The sequence below is a fragment of the Vicia villosa genome, unplaced genomic scaffold (assembly GCF_029867415.1).
Source record: "Vicia villosa cultivar HV-30 ecotype Madison, WI unplaced genomic scaffold, Vvil1.0 ctg.000024F_1_1, whole genome shotgun sequence".
Taxonomy (NCBI): domain Eukaryota; kingdom Viridiplantae; phylum Streptophyta; class Magnoliopsida; order Fabales; family Fabaceae; genus Vicia; species Vicia villosa.
The window spans coordinates 2219678-2237695 of NW_026704956.1; the positions used below are offsets into that span (position 1 = coordinate 2219678).

The window sequence follows — 18018 nt, forward strand, 5'->3', positions numbered from 1 at the left end:
TTTTCTTTGTCCATTTGGACATATTATTTATGTTTCTGTTATTTTTTCTTTGTCCATTTGGACATATTATTTATATTTCTGTTACTTTTTCTTTGTCCACTTGGACATATTATTTATATTTCTGTTATTTTTTTCTTTGTCCATTTGGACATATTATTTATATTTCTGCTATTTTTTCTTTGTCCATTTGGACATATTATTTATATTTCTGCTATTTTTTCTTTGTCCATTTGGACATATTATTTATATTTCTGCTATTTTTTCTTTGTCCATTTGGACATATTATTTATATTTCTGCTATTTTTTCTTTGTCCATTTGGACATATTATTTATATTTCTGCTATTTTTTCTTTGTCCATTTGGACGTATTATTTATATTTCTGCTATTTTTCTTTGTCCACTTGGACATATTATTTATGTTTCCGCTATTTTTCTTTGTCCATTTGGACATATTATTTATGTTTCCGCTATTTTTCTTTGTCCATTTGGACATATTATTTATGTTTCCGCTATTTTCTTTTTGTCCATTTGGACATATTATTTATGTTTCCGCTATTTTCTCTTTGTCCATTTGGACATATTATTTATGTTTCCGCTATTTTCTCTTTGTCCATTTGGACATATTATTTATGCTTCCGCTATTTTTTTTCTTTGTCCATTTGGACGCATTGTTTATGTTTCCGTCATCTTCCTTTTGTCCACTTGGACCATATTTTTTACCTTTAAGCTAAAACATTAATAATCAAGATAAAACTTTAAAAAAAAAGCACTTTGCACACTTGCACCTCTATGGTTTTCCCTCTTATTACTTTTTTTTTAATCATACCATCACTTAAGAAAAGTATTAAATGCATAGGAAAGATCTTATAAATTGAGAGTAAGTAACTCCTAATTGCTTGCTCAAACACTTTCATTTTCAAACAACGTATTTTCAAAACTTCTCATCTATTTTCAAAACCTTCATCTGGTATTTGAAGGGCATTATTCCCGGTGAAACTCTTCAGAGATCTATGTGACCTATTGTCCATCTTCACTTCTTCTATTTTCAAATCAATAAAGCATTTAAACAAAAGTGAGCTAAGCAATTAAGAGCCCATGGATAACCATGGATACAAAGGGTGCTTAAAACCTTCCCTTTGTATAACCAACCCCCCGAACCCAAAATCTGTCAAAAGGTCTTTTTTTTGTTCTTTTATGCCTTTCCTAAATATTGGACAAAATAAAAGTCGGTGGCGACTCTTGCAAAAATAAAAAAAATATCAAAGACAAAAAAGAGCAAGGAGTCAGTTCGCCTCAAAAAACCGAGTTTACACTTGGAATAAGGAAGAAGTTTGATCGGAATTGTGTTGTTTGAACCTGTGTGAATTGATCACTCCCTTAGGTTTTCACAAGTTTTTGTTTCGATTAGCCTTAGGACTTATCCCTTGTTTGTTAACCAAGCCACATTACAATCTTGAAAATCCCTTGTGATTCTTGCTTTTTTATCTTCAATGTAATTTTTCGATGATTGCATAATTTAATCTTTTGTTTGCAAGATTGTTGGATGAGTGTTAAATGCCCTTCACCTTTGTGTGTTCTTCATCCATTGATGAACTTTTCTATGTGTGACTCATGATGTGAGCTTGTATTATTATAGAATGTTTTGTATGATTTTTGTACTTAAGATCTATTACGTTTACATGTTGTCGTTATAGGATAGTGGTAAGTATTTACTTTGTTTATACGTTTTTGGGTTGAGCCATACATTTTGTTTTAGTTTTATAAACTTGTTGATTCACGGTTCTTTGGTTTATTACTTTTGATTCTTTGATTTATTTGACATTGTTTGAGGATAAACAAAGTTTCAAGTTGGGGAGAGTTTGATAAGTGCCAAAATGTCATTATTTTGAGTATATATTTGTGGCACTTATCAGTTCTATTCTTTTGGTTTTTGTAATAAAATGCCAACTTTTGTGTGTATATGCGCATACGTGAGTTTTGATTCGCGTTTTGTGTACCGTTTGATATCTTTTCCTTTGTTTTATAGGTATTATTGCAAATCGGAGCCTCGAAGAATAAAGTGTCGAAGGCACAACTTTGACTACGCAGTTTTTGAGCAAAATAATGGAAATTTTGCAGAAGCTCGCTCAGGCAAGCTGAAAAGCATTTGCATAGGCACAAAACAGAGAATAATAGATTTTCTTAGCTCACTTAGCGCGGTTATCTTGCTAAGCAAGGTTAGGCTTACTGTACTAGATATTTTAGGAATAAGTGTAGATCGCTTAGCCCAATGAGCTCGCTAAGCGAGCATGTGCAGATTTTGCTTTATATTATTTCATTTGTAATATAGTTAGGTTATGGGGTTTCAGGGATTTTTACTCCCAAACTTCATCACTCTCATGTTTAGGCTAGATTAGGTTAGAAAATAACTATGGAGCTTGCTTTTGGATGATTGGAGGTGGATTGATCGTCGAACGGAGCTGATAAACTAGGAGATCTTCTGTTCATTTCTCGTCCTCTTTGTGTCTTCTCTTATAGTTAGGTTTTGTGTATGTATTTACTTTGAACTCAGGTATATTTGTCGTCCATGGCGTTATATTTAATCTGCTTTACAAATCTGTGTTGATTGTTGTCTTAGATTTTTGCTCTGTGCTAGGGATTTAGGTTGCTTTAGAGATAAATTCATGAATCCTTATCTAGGATGATTATCTATTAGTTTCTGAACTCTAGAGATGGATTTAGAGCTAACAATTTGTATGGGTGTCGAAGTTTAATGCTTCCGTGTTGGTTGTGTCGGTTGAGAGATTGTCGATACAATTGATATGGATGTCTGTTGCGTTGTTGAGGTTGGCTCAGAGATCGTTGCCGAGATAATATAGTAGTTATCTCTACTTTGGGTTAGAAATGACTTAGGGTGTGAGCGATGTTGAGTGACATTGACGAGTATCGTAAGTTGAGTATAATTGGTCGATGAGTTTAAGTTTGTGAGAAGTAGATTATATGCAAAGCTTGATAAATCTTTTCTTTCCGAAGAATGAATTTTTGTGTGTTCATATTTACTTTTTCGTTTTTATACGTTTGTTCATTCAAACCCGAGTTCGAAATCATAGAAACCGTTGAATGGCATTCTACACCACTCTCTATGGACACCATTCAAAATTTTGTTGCTTACCGCTATGCCTGATTCAACAATCATCCACATCAATACCACACCTTGAAGCATGCACTTTCTAAAAAAAATCAAACTCTTTTATGAACACTCAATTATGCATAAATGAAATGGCATGTTATAACAATTTTTAGGAAATCGATGTCAAGAACAAAGTAAAATAGTGAGAAAGAGAGGGCTTCTTGATTAACCAAGAAACCTTTCAGTTTAATAAGAGAGGGAAGAGGGAGGAAGAAGAGAGAAAAACATAGTTGGTTATAACGGTTATTCAATTCACTTTCTCAATGAGTGTTAAAATATTACAAGTGGTTGATTATGTGAATGTGCAAATTCATGGATATCAGGTTCATTTACACTCATCACGAAAAAAAACCATTAATTTATTAATTGAACGAAAAAACATTTTACTAATGAAAGAAATGAATTTGAATAGGAATTACCATAAGCAAAATGAACAAAGGGGAGTGGTTGTTGTGATAATGATGACAACAGACGACTTGATGAATGGAGAGACAAAGAGAATTGAGAAAAGAAAAGGAAGAGACGGAGTGTACATTGTATGCAGTGGATGCACTTTTCAAGGGTTAAGTACTTGGATAGTAAAACAAAACAATACATTATACAATATAACAACAACAAAAATGATCCACAAAAAAATAAACGAGCTCCACGAAGATTCCTGTTAACTAATGCAAATTGACATCTCTAATTATCACACACACCAAAATACAAATCCAAATAAATTTTGATCAGAGCTTAATTGCAACATAAACTGAATAACAAAATAGTTGTAGTTACTAATAAAACTACCACTTCCTTGATTTTTATCGTTTTTGGTCAATTCAGGCCGGTTTACACTAATCTAATAGCTTACCCGATCCAAATTAGACCAGAGACTCTCTGATTCCCGATTCAATCCGATTTTAAAACACTAAATAAAATTCCTTACAGTTTTGCAATGTTTCGTTTTTTTTATATGCTTCATCAATTAGATCACTAAGACCCTAACTCAAAACAAATTAAAATCCTTAAAATAAACTATACAAATTCAATCAGTTAATTTATTCACCATCAACTAACTTAAAAACTATAAGTTATAAATTCACTTGTTAAAAATTAGTCAGCTTTCAACTATTTTTTAACCAACAGAACCTAAAAGATATACTACCTGCAAAAAAGTTTTTTCAAAAAAGGAATTAAAAAAAAGGACTTGTTTCTTTTTGTTATTAGTAAATAGGAGTGTTCATGGGTGCGGGTCGACCCACGAATCCGTTAGTCTAAACCGAATCAACTCATAAATTACTCGAAGTCGTTCATTTATGGGTATACTCAATCCAATCTGCAACAATCCGTATAGTTTTGGTTCGGGTATCGAATTTGAGTTTTGCAACCCGTTGACCCAATTCATTGATGTGATATTAGTACTTTTTATTTTTTATTATTATTTTAAATAAAATTATAAAATTATTATCTCAATACTAACAATAATTTTTCCAAATTTTTTTTATTCTCAACCAAAAGTACTACTAGATCAATGAGTTAACGTAATTCTAAGATTAAATGTTGATTCTTATTTTCTTTTGTATCTGTTGCGAACCCGAAAATCCGCAACTTAGAGAATATAGAAGAAATGGATTAAAATGCACAAATATGAAAAATAGTATATTATTTCTGAAACTGAAAGGTAAATGCAAGAGGATGAATATCCTAATGCCCACAGAGCAAAGCTCCTACAGAGGCATGAAGCCAACTGTTCATAACAAACTATATTCTTCCATGATGATCTCACACTCCCTCGCCTCACTCTATATACTACTAAGAGGCATAGCAAACTTGCCAACTAAGCAGCCTACCCCACTCAATATTTACCAAATAACCTCACCATACTCTTTATTACAATAATAGCCCTTTTCCTATATCTCTTGTACTTGGATCTCTATCAATACCCACCCCTTCAAAACAACCTTGTCCCCAAGGTTGAAATTTGCATCCATCAAACTTGCCTCTATCAAATACAAAGTTGAGCAATCCATGAACATTAAGCAAACCATTCCAGCAGTAGTCACAAGTTGTAGCTGCCATAGGAAAATTGAGCTCTCCTGGGTCCCATTGTCGGATCAGCACCGACATTATCCTCTCATTATCTAATGATCCCTGTTTTGGATAAATGCAGTCAGTGGAAGAAACTTTTTGCAGATGCTTATGAATGATACACCAACATAAATGCTTGAGGGAATTCCAAATCTTTCCCCTATCATATACAAAATTAAGCCTGCTGCAGAAAGTGAGTAAGTTCCTCCAATAGCCTTCGCAAACAATTACTACCTTCATAATATTGAACTTCCCTGGATCCCTTTGTATGATCAAAGTTGTTGGGTTTCCCGACATCATTTCAAAACAAAACTCATAGTCTCCATTATTTCTACCCACTGCTATCATTTCCTTCCAAGTATTTTGAATATTGAATATTGACACAAGAGCAAACTCATTTGAAACCTCCAATATATCAATTATTGATTTCCCTGCAATTCTTAAGGACATGATCACACCATTTATTATTTCCTCCATTGCAAAATTCTCAAACTGAAGAGCAAGTGTCATTCTCTTGTTGTCACATACCATAAATTCATTTGTCAGCTTAGATGTATAAAAGACAGAAACCTCCAAATCCTTTATCAAATATGCTCCCATAAAAATCAGAAAGAAGCAATAGAGGTTAAAGCCAACCACCTTTAATATACTTGGTTCAGGGGATGTTGTAGTGTTGTTAATATATGAATGCAGAACTGCTAGGTAAACTAAGTAATCAAAATTACTTACCTCTGACATAAACAAAAATAATAACCAAGCCCTCCTTTCATTCCTTGTAGGCAAATGCTCTTCTGATAGTAACTCATTTCTCATATCACAACTAGTTATATTATGAATCAAATCTTCAAAATCATGTGTTAATGGTGGTTTCTTCAACAGCGACCACCTGATTTTGGCAATTAAATTAACATTCAACACCTCAAACTGTGGAGGGAATAAATCAATGACCAGAGGTGCCGATGATAAAGTCACAACAATAGGCTCTATAGTGGCATGGAGATGCAACAACGTGCTTTTAGAGGAAGCATTCATAGAAGATTGCAAGAGAAAATGAGAGGCCGGCATCTGGGGTGGCGGCGGCGGCGCACATACTGGAGACGTCGGCAAAGTGCATGAGTGAGTAAACGCAGTCTGCCGGCTATCAATCACCACTCTCTCTTGAATTGAATCTTGTGAGAGTACGCCTTGAAATTGGTTATCAAATGCCGTATTGTCGTGTACAGAGAAGCTCTTGGAGAAACAGGTCAAATCTACTATTTTAATTTTAACCAACATTCCTGGGCCCCATTTTTCTTGTACCCAAATGTTTTCAACCGGGTCAAATAGCCATATCCCAGCCCACATGGTAATTTTAACCGCCTCAAATGGAAAAGTAAGGCTCATTAGGTTAAAAGAAGTATTAAAAGTGCCAATTACCCAATCTACCCCTACCTTTTCCCAGAACCTTCCAACAACAGTAATGGTGATTTTACTCACCCTTGCATGTTGATTAGAATCGATGATCACCAATGATACACTGGCTGGCAACAGTGGAGCTATTTCCCGACGATGAAGTACCAAAATCTTTTGCACTCTTTCTTCCTGTATTTGTTTCCCCAGTGATTTTTGATTTGGGGCCCCAGCACCTGAATAAATGTTTTGTCGTTCCAGAGGTTTTGGCGGCGGTGAAAAAAACACAACAGTTGAATCATCATCCCGTGGCTTGGGTGGCGGTTCGCGCCGTGGAAGTGTTGTCGCCAGTTGATCAGAGTCCCGCGATTCTAACAGGCGTAATTCCGGAGAGAATATATCAGGTGGCTTTGGTTCGAGTAAAATCTTAATCAGTGAATCCAAGTCCGGTGGTTCCGGCGACGGAGGTGGCTCAAACACATACACCTGATGCTTTCCTCTTTGTACCTCATTCACTTCTTTCGCCTCCATCACAATCTCCACTATCTTTTCTGGCTGAGGTGTTAACCTTCGTAATTCATTGATAGCCGTGACTTCTCCAGAATTGTTCATCACCTCTAGCCCCGATTCAGTCTCGCCACCCTTTGACTTTGTATCGTTCTCAGGAGTTTCATTCATAACGTATCCATGGCTTTCTTCCTTCTCAACTTCTGCAGCTTCCATCATCTCCCACAAATCTGGAATGAATTTTATAATGAAACCCATTTCAAAAGACTTCCACGTGATATCCTGTTTACCTTTCTTCCAAGAGAGCCACCAGGTTAAAGCATCCCCACTCAACCCAAATGCAGTCACCCATCCCACCTTTCTTTCTTCACAAAGCCAAGTGTTAGCCTCAAAATACCGATCTAATTGGATCAGCCACCAATAGCCATCTTCTGTTCCGTCGAATCTAGGAACCACCTTCGTAGATATCACTGGCTCTCCGTCGGATCCGGTAGGTCGGACCATTGTTGCGAACCCGAAAATCCGCAACTTAGAGAATATAGAAGAAATGGATTAAAATGCACAAATATGAAAAATAGTATATTATTTCTGAAACTGAAAGGTAAATGCAAGAGGATGAATATCCTAATGCCCACAGAGCAAAGCTCCTACAGAGGCATGAAGCCAACTGTTCATAACAAACTATATTCTTCCATGATGATCTCACACTCCCTCGCCTCACTCTATATACTACTAAGAGGCATAACAAACTTGCCAACTAAGCAGCCTACCCCACTCAATATTTACCAAATAACCTCACCATACTCTTTATTACAATAATAGCCCTTTTCCTATATCTCTTGTACTTGGATCTCTATCAGTATCATTTTCAACTTACGTATTTTATAAAAATAATATGTCTTGTGAAATTTTATACTATTATCTAGTATTATGTCATGTTGATGATTATTATTAGATATTATATGACGTGCTTAATTCATTTTGTGTGTTAGAAATTAGTATAAATGTATTAAAATGTGTTACAATATTTTTAAAGTGAAAAGATTTTTTTAATTTGAAACATAATCCACGAACCCAACTCAATTCAACTCAGCTCATAAATAAATAGGTCGGTTCAGTTTGGTTTTGATAATAAAATCGTGGGTACGTAGGACAACGAGTCTAATTCATTAAAATTTGAATGGGTTGGGTAACGGGTTAAGCCAAACCCTGTCAAACTCAACCTATGTAAACCCTATTAGCAAAATACCTCGCCCCTTTACCTTCTATGTTGTTAATACCAGCAAGTACTATTCTATGCACCTTGAATAGCCAAAGGTTATTAATAAATGCATCAACTTACTCTCGATAAATAGAACACTGCAGTAGTGAAACGTCTATAGGTACAGAAATTGTATTCGTGTTCATTATATTTAATTTCGTCTTCCATTTTCCTTCTCACCTTGTCAAAGAATTAGGATGGGAGTTCTTTCCAATAAGATTGAAAGGAAGCAATTGAAACGCGGAGATCATATCTACTCATGGAGGCAGGCTTACCTCTTTGCACATCATGGTCACCTCTTCTTTCTTCTATTCATCTATGAATTTATATATTCATGTCTCAAACTTAGAATTATGCTTAAGTTAAAGTGATATTTGTGCTCTGCTAACTGCATTTTTGTCAGATAACAGGAATATATGTTAATGAGCAAGTGGTAATCCACTTCACAACTGGAACACCGACTTCTGTTAACAGTTTATTTACAAGTTCAGCTCCTTCTTTTGATACCAACAACATTCCTTGCCCAATATGCGGTGATCGCAGCAAAACAAGGACCAAGAACGGTGTCTTCTCGTCCTGCTTAGATTGCTTCCTTTCTGGAGGTGAGCTATGCCGCTTTCTGTATGGTGTCAATAAACTGCATTTTCTAGTCCAAGCTCGAGGAGGTACATGCACCCTTGCTTCATCTGATCCAACGGATGAAGTCATCTACCGCGCTATATATCTTCTTGAAAATGGATTTGGTGACTACCATGTCTCCAAGAATAACTGTGAAAATTTTGCAATGTATTGCAAAACAGGCCTCCAAGTAATCACAAACGACAGTGTAGGTGGCGGAAGTGGACAGGCCACATCTTACTTGGCTGCTGCCAAGTCCGTAGTTTTTTCATCAATTCCTGTGGTTGCCAGTTATTATAGTCCAGCATTGGTTGGTTGTTTATGGTACAGCCGTAAAAGATTAATTTCTGATATTGGATATCGCAAAGATGTTACTATTAAAGTACCCGTGGAAAGAATCTCTGAGATGGCTAGAAGAGAAAATTAGCGTGGTTGAACAAAAAGCTATTTTGTGGAATGTCTATGTTTGAATGGTGTTTTAAAGATGCCTTTCTTAAGTTTCAATTAAGTTCTTAAGAAATCATTTAGCTTGTTTGTTTTAGCTTTTAGAGAGGTTTTGAATGTCATTTTAGTTGAAGAAAGATAAGCTTGTTCCCGGGAGAGAGAAAAATTATGGACAAGGCAGCAACAGTAGTATTAACTATTGCCAGATTATTGTTTTTAGTTTGAGCTTTTAATGTCTCTTTGTTCAATATAAATCTTATACTTTTTTAGTATGATTTACCTTCCCTTAGTTCTGTTACAGTGAAAATTTCATAAATGAGTCATCTTGATTGACTTATTATTTTGGTATATGGTTCATGAATGTATTTCTTGTAGTGTAGGAATTTTGCAGGTTCTTGTGGGATAGATTAGTTTTGGTTTATATAGGAAGTGATTAGGGTTTTGGTGTGAGTGTGTGGATTTTGTAAAAGTGTGTGAAGAATGAGAAGTTTGTGATGTTGAATCGTGTGAATAAGATGAGGTTTGTTGAGTGTTTGTGTGAATCTGTTAGGGATAGGGATCATGTGAGATGGAAACTTGGGTAATTGTATCCTGATTTTGTGGGATAGAATAGAAACTTTGGGAATGTTTTGTGGTTCATGTGATGTAATTTGATTCCCCTCTCTTGTAACAAACTTTTGTAATGTAATTCAAATGAAATGAAATTCAAATAATCAAATTATGTTTTGTGCACTTTGTTAGTTTGTTAACTATTTCATTTTGAATTGATGATGAAACCGTGTATTGAACTTGGTACTTGAAAATGAAATTCAAATTTCAACTTTCTACTTTTGCTTCTCTTTTGATTTTACCTTATTTGAATTGAATTGTATTTTGATGATGATGCGAAAAAAAACCGTGAGTTGTATTAATTCAAAAGGTTTTGGTTTTGTTATTTTTGGTGATCCAAACTTACATGATGATGATGAAAAGTAGTATACGTCAATGGCTTTGTGGATTGATGAATGAAATCCAAACTTTGCTTAGTAAACATGAATGAATAAAAACCAAGCCACCTTGTAATTTAATTTTCTTCTTTCATTTATAATGACAATGCATGATACTATTATATGAATTCAATCATCAAGTGCAAATTGATTCACTTGTTCCTTGTTTCTTGGATTCAATGATGCCATGGTGAATGTATGCAAATGAAACAATGTGACCTATAATAATTGGATTATCATGAAATGTAAATTCTTGCCATTTATTTTGATTATGTCATGGCACATGATGAGTGAATTATTTATTGACTTTTCCCTTTTTTTTTAGTTTGACTTTTCTTAAAGATGCAAAAGTGACTACCATATAGGATGACAAATGATGAATGAGGTTGGATGTTGTATTAGAACATGAATGGAATGCATGATGAATTTTGTATAAAGCTTCATTTCAATTTAGGGTCTGTTGGCAAGACCTAAAAAAATGTCTTTAGCTTTTCAGCTGACGTTAATGAAAAAGCTCTGTTTGATAACTCTATTTTAGCTTTTAGCTTGTAGCTTTTTTACTAGCTTTTAGCTTTTCTTTTAAAAACTATTTGAAGTAGCTTTTGAATTTGTAACCTTTAGCTTGTGACTTTTTCTTCCATTTATATCCTTATGATTAACAAAAATATATTATTACCCTTATTAATTAAATGACCTTTTATGTCATCATGTATCTATTAGTTAATGAAACAACTAATTTACCAAACTGTGTTAGTTTATCAGCTACCAGCTATAAGCCTATAAGCTATAAGCTATCAACTATCAACTATCAACTAATTTTATCAAACAAAGCCTTAAATGCAATGTTATTGATCTTTTGTTTGACTTTTCAAAAGATGTCTTATAAAGCTTCATTACATAATCAATTTACCGCTTAGTGTTTCTGGATATTTATATTCGGACTATATTTGGAGATTGAACTCCTAACTACTTTTGAACAATTTGAGGTGACTAACTAATGATGATGGTGGATATGTAATAGGTGCATCCAGATTTCAAAATTCAAACAAACAAAAAGACATTTTAGAGTTTTATAAAAGTGGTTGTCCAATATTAAAGGGTGTGAAGAGCAATCCTCAAAATTAGTTTATCAAATATATTAGTTATTTTTCACTAACCAAAACTTAAAAGATAACCTACTTAATACATTTTTAGCAAAAAGAGACTTACAAAGAAAAGAAGGACTTATTTTTTATTGGTAAGAAAAATGATGATTCTATTCTTGAGCCTTATGGAAAATACTTTGCCCATTTACCTTCTAAGTTATTAATATCATCAGCAAGTGCTATTCGATGCACCTTGAAAAGCCAAAAGGCTATTAATAAATGCATCAAGTTAGCTCATAAATGGAATATTGTTTGCCTAAAAAAATACTACTACAGTAGTGAAAGGTCCAGAGACACAGAAATTGTATTAGTGTTCGTTTTATCTAACTTTATCCATTTCACTCCTCACCTTGGCTAATCACCCATCAAAATGGGATTTCTTTCCAATAAGATTGATAGGATACAATTGAAACCAGGCGATCACATCTACTCCTGGAGGAAGGCTTACCTCTTTGCACATCATGGTCATCATCTTTTCTTTTCTTTTATTCATCTTTGAATTTATATATTCATGTCTTAAACTTATCAAACGCTTTCAGTTATTTAGATGATACTGAAGTTAATGTCATATTTGTGCTATGCTAACTGCATTTTTATAAGATAACAGGAATATATGTTAATGAGCGAATCGTAATCCACTTCACAACTGGTGCAAGACAACAAACTGGAATACCGACTTTTTTCAACCGTCTCTTTACAAGTTCAGTTCCTTCTTTTGATACCGACAACATACCATGCCCAATATGCAGTGATAGCGACGAAACAAGGACTAACGGTGTCATCTTATCCTGCTTAGATTGTTTTCTTTCTGGAGGTGAACTATACCTCTTTCTGTATGGTGTCAATATACCACACTTTCTAGCCCAAGCTCGAGAAGGTACATGCACCCTTGCTTGTTCTGATCCAGTAGAAGAAGTCATTTACCGAGCTATTTATCTTCTTGAAAGTGGATTTGGTGACTACCATGTCTCCAAGAATAACTGTGAAAATTTTGCAATTTATTTCAAAACAGGCCTCCAAGTAATCAAAAACGAGTGTGGGTGGCGGAAGTGGACAGGCCACATCTTACATGGCTGCTGCCAAGTCTGTGGCTTTTGCATCAGTTCGGTTGGCTGCCCGTTATTATAATCCAACATTGGTTGGTTGTATAATGTACAGCTTTAAAAGATTGGTTTCTGATATTGGATATCGCAAAGATGTTATTAAAGTACCGGTGGAAAGAATCTCTGAGATGGCTACAAGAGAAAATTAGTGTGGATGAACAAAAAACTATTTTGTGTAATGTCTATGTTTGAATGGTGTTTTAAAGATGCCTTTATTAAGTTTCAATTAAGTTCTTAAATGATTTAGATTTTTTGTTTTAGCTTTTAGAGAGGTTTCAAAAGTCATTTTATTAGAAGAAAGAAGAGCTTGTTCTGGGGAGAGAAAAAAACGTTGGACAAGACAGCACAGTAGGAGTTATTTATCAATTATTGCCTGAATATCATTTCTTTAGTTTATGCTTTAATGACACTTAGTTGAATATAAATGTTGAGTTGCACAAAATATGGCCCTATTTGCATTTTCTAAGACTCCATTAAGCACAAAATATGGACCTATTAAGGATAATAGTGATCCTCCAACTCACAAATAAATTCAAGTGTATGTCTGATATCTCAGGTGTGATTTACCTTCCCTGAATTCAGTTACACTTGAAAACTTCATAAATGAGTCATCTTGATTGACTTCTTATTTTGGTATATGATTCATGAATGCTTGTGAGCTTGTAATTTCAGTATGTAAAGTTTGATTCTCCGATGAATTTTTAAACTTTGATTATTGTGGAATTGAGATGGTTACTTGAAGCTTCTAGTTTAACGGAAGGTATGATGAGAGAGACAGACAGGGGGATCCTGAAAGAGAAGGAACGGGGAGGCAGTGAGAGAGACAAGCATGGGAGGAGAAACCGCCATGGTAGGGTACAAGCCCAGCAACAACTCACTACAGATGCAACGTAGAGGAGAGAATGGAGAAAAAGAGAGAAATAACTTGGTATCAACCAAACAGTTAAAAATTGATGTCCACTATGGACCAATACTTCTATGGTGCATTCTAAACGGATCCTGTCACATATTAATGTGTCTAGATTTAGGCTCATTTTTTCTATCTAATTAAGATTGTCAGCATCTCAAAACACAGATATGCCACATGGTGACATGAGGTGTGTATTTGAAAGGAGTTTATTTCCAAATGACATAAGGACTTCTTGCATAAGCATTTGAGAGAACTTATAAAAACAACCGACATCTTGTTTGAAAACAGAATAATGACGTTCACTGTTTAATTATAAAAACAGATTATACAGACTCACTTATTTTCATGTCAATGATAAGGATCATGAAATATAAGTAACCTGTAAACCACATTTGAGATTTGAGCATGAATTAAAAGGATCCAAGCACTTCTATTTCTAAGCTGGGTAGAAAAGAGATATATAGTATCAAACAAGCCCATCAAATTTGAAACTGAGAGAATAGAAAAAATATGGTCAACTTTAAAAACTGACAGTGCTATACCTAACTGGAATATAACACCATACAAATATGTGGTAGTTTTTCAACTGTTTTGCCTATAAAATTACATCACAGAAATATACAAATACAAAAGGAAACATGCAAAATCATCACAGGGCGTGCTAAGAATACCTACAAGGACGACAACCAACCTGTCGGTTTCCTTTAAAAGGGCCAAACTTCTGGTCCACCACCAGGCTTCTTCACAAATAATTGATTGTATTCAGGTCTTGATGTCTGCAGTCGATGCAAACACGGTTATTGAAACTCACTCCAAAAGCAAAATTACTAGATATATGTGACACTGAAAGCTGATATGCTAACCCTAATTTATATGATTATAAGTTTGTTTGGATCAATTATTTGAGTTTATCATTTGATAAAAAAACGTTTGAGTTTGTTTAGACTTTTGAGATGTTTAACCTAAATCATGAACCTCTAAGGATCTTACTCGAATCAAATCCTAAATTGATTTTTCTTTCACTTTATTAGTTATTTTCCAAATCATACATAAGGTAAATGTTTTTGGTATAACTATCCAATCAATCATCAATCCGAGTGAGATTCCAAAATATTAATCATTAATCAAGTACAAAAATTGAAAATTATAACCTAATTTCACAAATATGAGCAGAAAGTGAAGAGAAACGCATAGAGAAGAAAGAACTTACGATATCTTTGAAGAGGATATAAGCGATGAAGAAGAAAAGAAAGAAGAGGATCTCAAACTCAGCGTGTCTCACAAAGGCGAACACGGAATCAACAATCCGAGTCAATGTCGACTCGTTCGGATTCGCGACTCGCCGGGCCATCGCTGCTCTCTCTCTCTCTCTCTAACCTCCAAAATCTAAATGATTTCTTTTTTTTTTTTCTCCTTCTTAAGGCAAATCACAAAAAATGATCTGGCATGAGATTGACCGATCCGATCCACTCCATTAAAACTTGATGTGTATTAATAAAGAGAATCTCCAACCACTTTATCTTACCCATTGAGTGTCTCATGCATCATGCGCGTTGTAAAAAATGTTTGTTATTTTCGTAGATGTATTTTTGAAAAAAAAAATTTGTTTCAAAATTATTTTATTTCGTAGATGTATTTACGGAAGATTTTCATATATGCATATATGGAAGCATTTAATATTATATTCGCGTCAAAGTGCTCTCCTTCCTCATTCTTCACTTTTCATATTCTCAGACTCTCAATCTCTCTCAACATCAAACTTCCACAACATCAACATCAGACTCTTAATCTCGAGTTCGAAAATGAACATCTACACCAACAATCAACACATTCCAACATCTTCAAAACTCAATTTAATCGGAAATTTTTTTAGTTTTTGAGTTATTTTCGAGTTTCCCCGTAATAGAGTTAGAATTCAATTTTTAGGTGTAGATATGATTTGATAGTTATAGAAACAAAGTTTAGAGACAATGTAGGTATTTTTTGATATGTAAAACGGACGATCAAGCCGTCAAAATGAGTTTTTAAGCATCTGGAGCAGTGATAGACGTCATTGTTGTGTTCTTTGAGTTTCAGAATGTTTCGTAGGTGAATCTACGAAACAAATGAAACGTTAGGTAGTTCCGTAGATGCATTTACGTGAAAAAATTCAGTTTTTTGAAATGTTAGCTTGTTCTGTAGATACATCTACGAAAGATTTTCGTGTTTGCATCTACGGTAGTAAATTTGTTTTTTTTCTTTACTTTCTAATAATCAAATTGTATCTAACTCGATTTTATTTGTAATACAGTGCAGACATTATGGCCGACCATTCAGGCCGCATTATATCTGGGAGGACTGCATAACATGCCTCTCTATGACGTGCACGAATGCAGATGTTGTCACAAGTGACGGATGAAGCCCCTGTTCCAGCAGATGCACCTTATACATCCGTTGCAGCAAAGGTACCTGTTACATCCGTTACTGCTGAGGCATCAGGATGTTGGTGAGGGTTCCTCACAGACGCCTTTCGCCCGCAGACGTCGTTGGGACACTTCGTCTACTTCTGTGCCACCTCCGATCGATGTTGGACCTTCGATGCCACCTCCTGAGCTACACGACGAGGCTGATGCACATGAGGAGCCTATGGGCTTACCCAAGGGGTCCTTCAGATGGATCCCTGTTGACAGGGTTTGCTGATCATCTTCACAAAACTATGAGAATTGTTTCACAAAATCATGGGTGTTGCTTTCTTTGGTCCATAAATCATAACTTTATTCAACTACAATCCTTGACCACATTCTTTGACATTTTCTCCATCAAACTCTGATGGATATGTACAAGTACATAATTTTTTTAGTACAAATGAAAAAAATTAGCTCATCATTCTTCAAATTTTCCCAACAAATTAATTAATGATCATTTTAAATGATGATAAAAATGAAGTCACATTCTAGACTAGTTATATATATATTGAAATAAAGGAATATGCGCCAATGCTTGCCCGTCCCATGTCAGCTATCTGACAATACCGAGGAAGAACATCCTAAATGTGGTTCAACTGAGCCTAACGAGTCCGCAAAATTTTCTCGTGGGCTGGTCTGGACAGTGATTTCGGTGTAATGGGAAACATGTATAGGTGTGACACTATGTAGTACCAGGTGATGTACCCGTCGACGCATCTTCAGTCTACCTCAGATCTGGTCGTCCGACCTCATCAAGAACCATGTGATACTCCCTATTTGCAAATCCATCATCTAGCTGCTGACAAGTCATGACGATAGGAGCAGAGTCAGAAGGGTGGCGAGGTATCGTCTGTTGGTAGCCAAATTGACGCATAACGCGCTCTGGAAGATAACGAATAATAATGGTTGAACTGGTAGCCAACCATCCAGAGTATAGGACGATGTCATCCCACAGAACCGTCTCAAGGTGATCATTATAGCAGTAATATCAGACGCCCTCAGTGGCCATGCGGTCAAGACAACATCTGTAAGGATCCGACACCTGATTCCCTCTAAGGGGGCCAAAGGCTCTAGCACGCGGCATAATGTCTATATTGTGATACAAATAAAATTGAGTTAGATACTTTATAGTTATAAGAAGAAAAGAAAAAAAATTGTTCTTCCGCAGATGCATTTACGGAAGTACCTTATGTTTCAAAAAACTGGGTTTCTTTTATAGGTGCATCTACGGAATGACCCAACGTTCCATTCTTCAGTACATGAATCTACGGAAGGTTCTGAAACTTCCAAAACGCAACAATGATGTCTGGTCACTGTTGTAGAGGGTTAAAACCCCCATTTTGGTAGCTTGATCGTCCGTTTTATACTTCAAACACTACCTACATTGTCTCTAAACTGTATTTCGAAAACTACCTAATCATTTCTACACCTAAAAATCGAATTCAAACTCTATTACAAAAACTATAAAATAACTCGAAAAGTCAATTACTTACTGATTAAATTAAGTTTTGAAGTTGTTGGAATGTGATGATAGTTGGTGTTGACGTTATCGGCCAAACTCGAGAGAAAGAAAGGATGTTTTGTGGAATTTTGATTTTTGAGGTTCGGAGAGTCTGAGTGTTTGAAAATGAGAAAAGTGAAGAATAGGGGAGAAGAATAGTCTAGCGCGAATATAACATCAAATGCTTTCGTAGATGCATCTACGGATGTTTCCGTATGTGCATCTACAGAACAAAACAATTTTAAACAAAAAAATATTTCCAAAAATACATCTACAAAAGTAGAATGACATTTTAAAGAACTCTCATAATGTAGGAGAATAAAAGGTGGGATAGGATTAGAGCTGTCAAATGGGTCGGCCCGACCCAGTCTGCTTCAGCCCAGTGGGCCAACGTGTTTTAATGGGCTGGCCCAGCCCAACCCAATTGCTTAATGGGCCATATAAAATGAGTCCGACCCATTTTGCAAAGAC

At 35.2% G+C, this 18018-nt stretch overlaps 2 protein-coding genes and 1 pseudogene across 2 annotated transcripts; 2 read left to right on the plus strand and 1 right to left on the minus strand.

Moving 5' to 3' along the window:
* Positions 1-8428: 8428 nt before the first annotated feature.
* Positions 8429-9567, plus strand: LOC131622066 (protein LEAD-SENSITIVE 1-like). Its single transcript, XM_058893108.1, has 2 exons — positions 8429-8687; positions 8807-9567. Exons 1-2 carry the CDS (start codon positions 8594-8596, stop codon positions 9439-9441), a joined length of 729 nt encoding a protein of 242 aa, XP_058749091.1. The 5' UTR covers positions 8429-8593; the 3' UTR covers positions 9442-9567.
* A 2392-nt stretch (positions 9568-11959) lies between these two features.
* LOC131622122 (protein LEAD-SENSITIVE 1-like) lies at positions 11960-13155 on the plus strand (annotated as a pseudogene).
* An 845-nt stretch (positions 13156-14000) lies between these two features.
* On the minus strand, positions 14001-15037 carry LOC131622103 (uncharacterized). The gene is made up of 2 exons (XM_058893153.1): positions 14813-15037; positions 14001-14378 (listed from the first exon to the last, which is right to left on the minus strand). Exons 1-2 carry the CDS (start codon positions 14951-14953, stop codon positions 14307-14309), a joined length of 213 nt encoding a protein of 70 aa, XP_058749136.1. The 5' UTR covers positions 14954-15037; the 3' UTR covers positions 14001-14306.
* Positions 15038-18018: the final 2981 nt, after the last annotated feature.

Bases quoted from the DNA above. Each gene is read 5' to 3' on its own strand.
- LOC131622103 (XM_058893153.1), bottom strand. From the start codon at position 14,953: ATGGCCCGGCGAGTCGCGAATCCGAACGAGTCGACATTGACTCGGATT. The intron at 14,379-14,812 runs GTAAGTTCTTTC...CATCGACTGCAG, and splicing joins ATATCCTCTTCAAAGATATC to ACATCAAGACCTGAATACAA.
- LOC131622066 (XM_058893108.1), top strand. From the start codon at position 8,594: ATGGGAGTTCTTTCCAATAAGATTGAAAGGAAGCAATTGAAACGCGGA. The intron at 8,688-8,806 runs GTCACCTCTTCT...GTCAGATAACAG, and splicing joins TTACCTCTTTGCACATCATG to GAATATATGTTAATGAGCAA.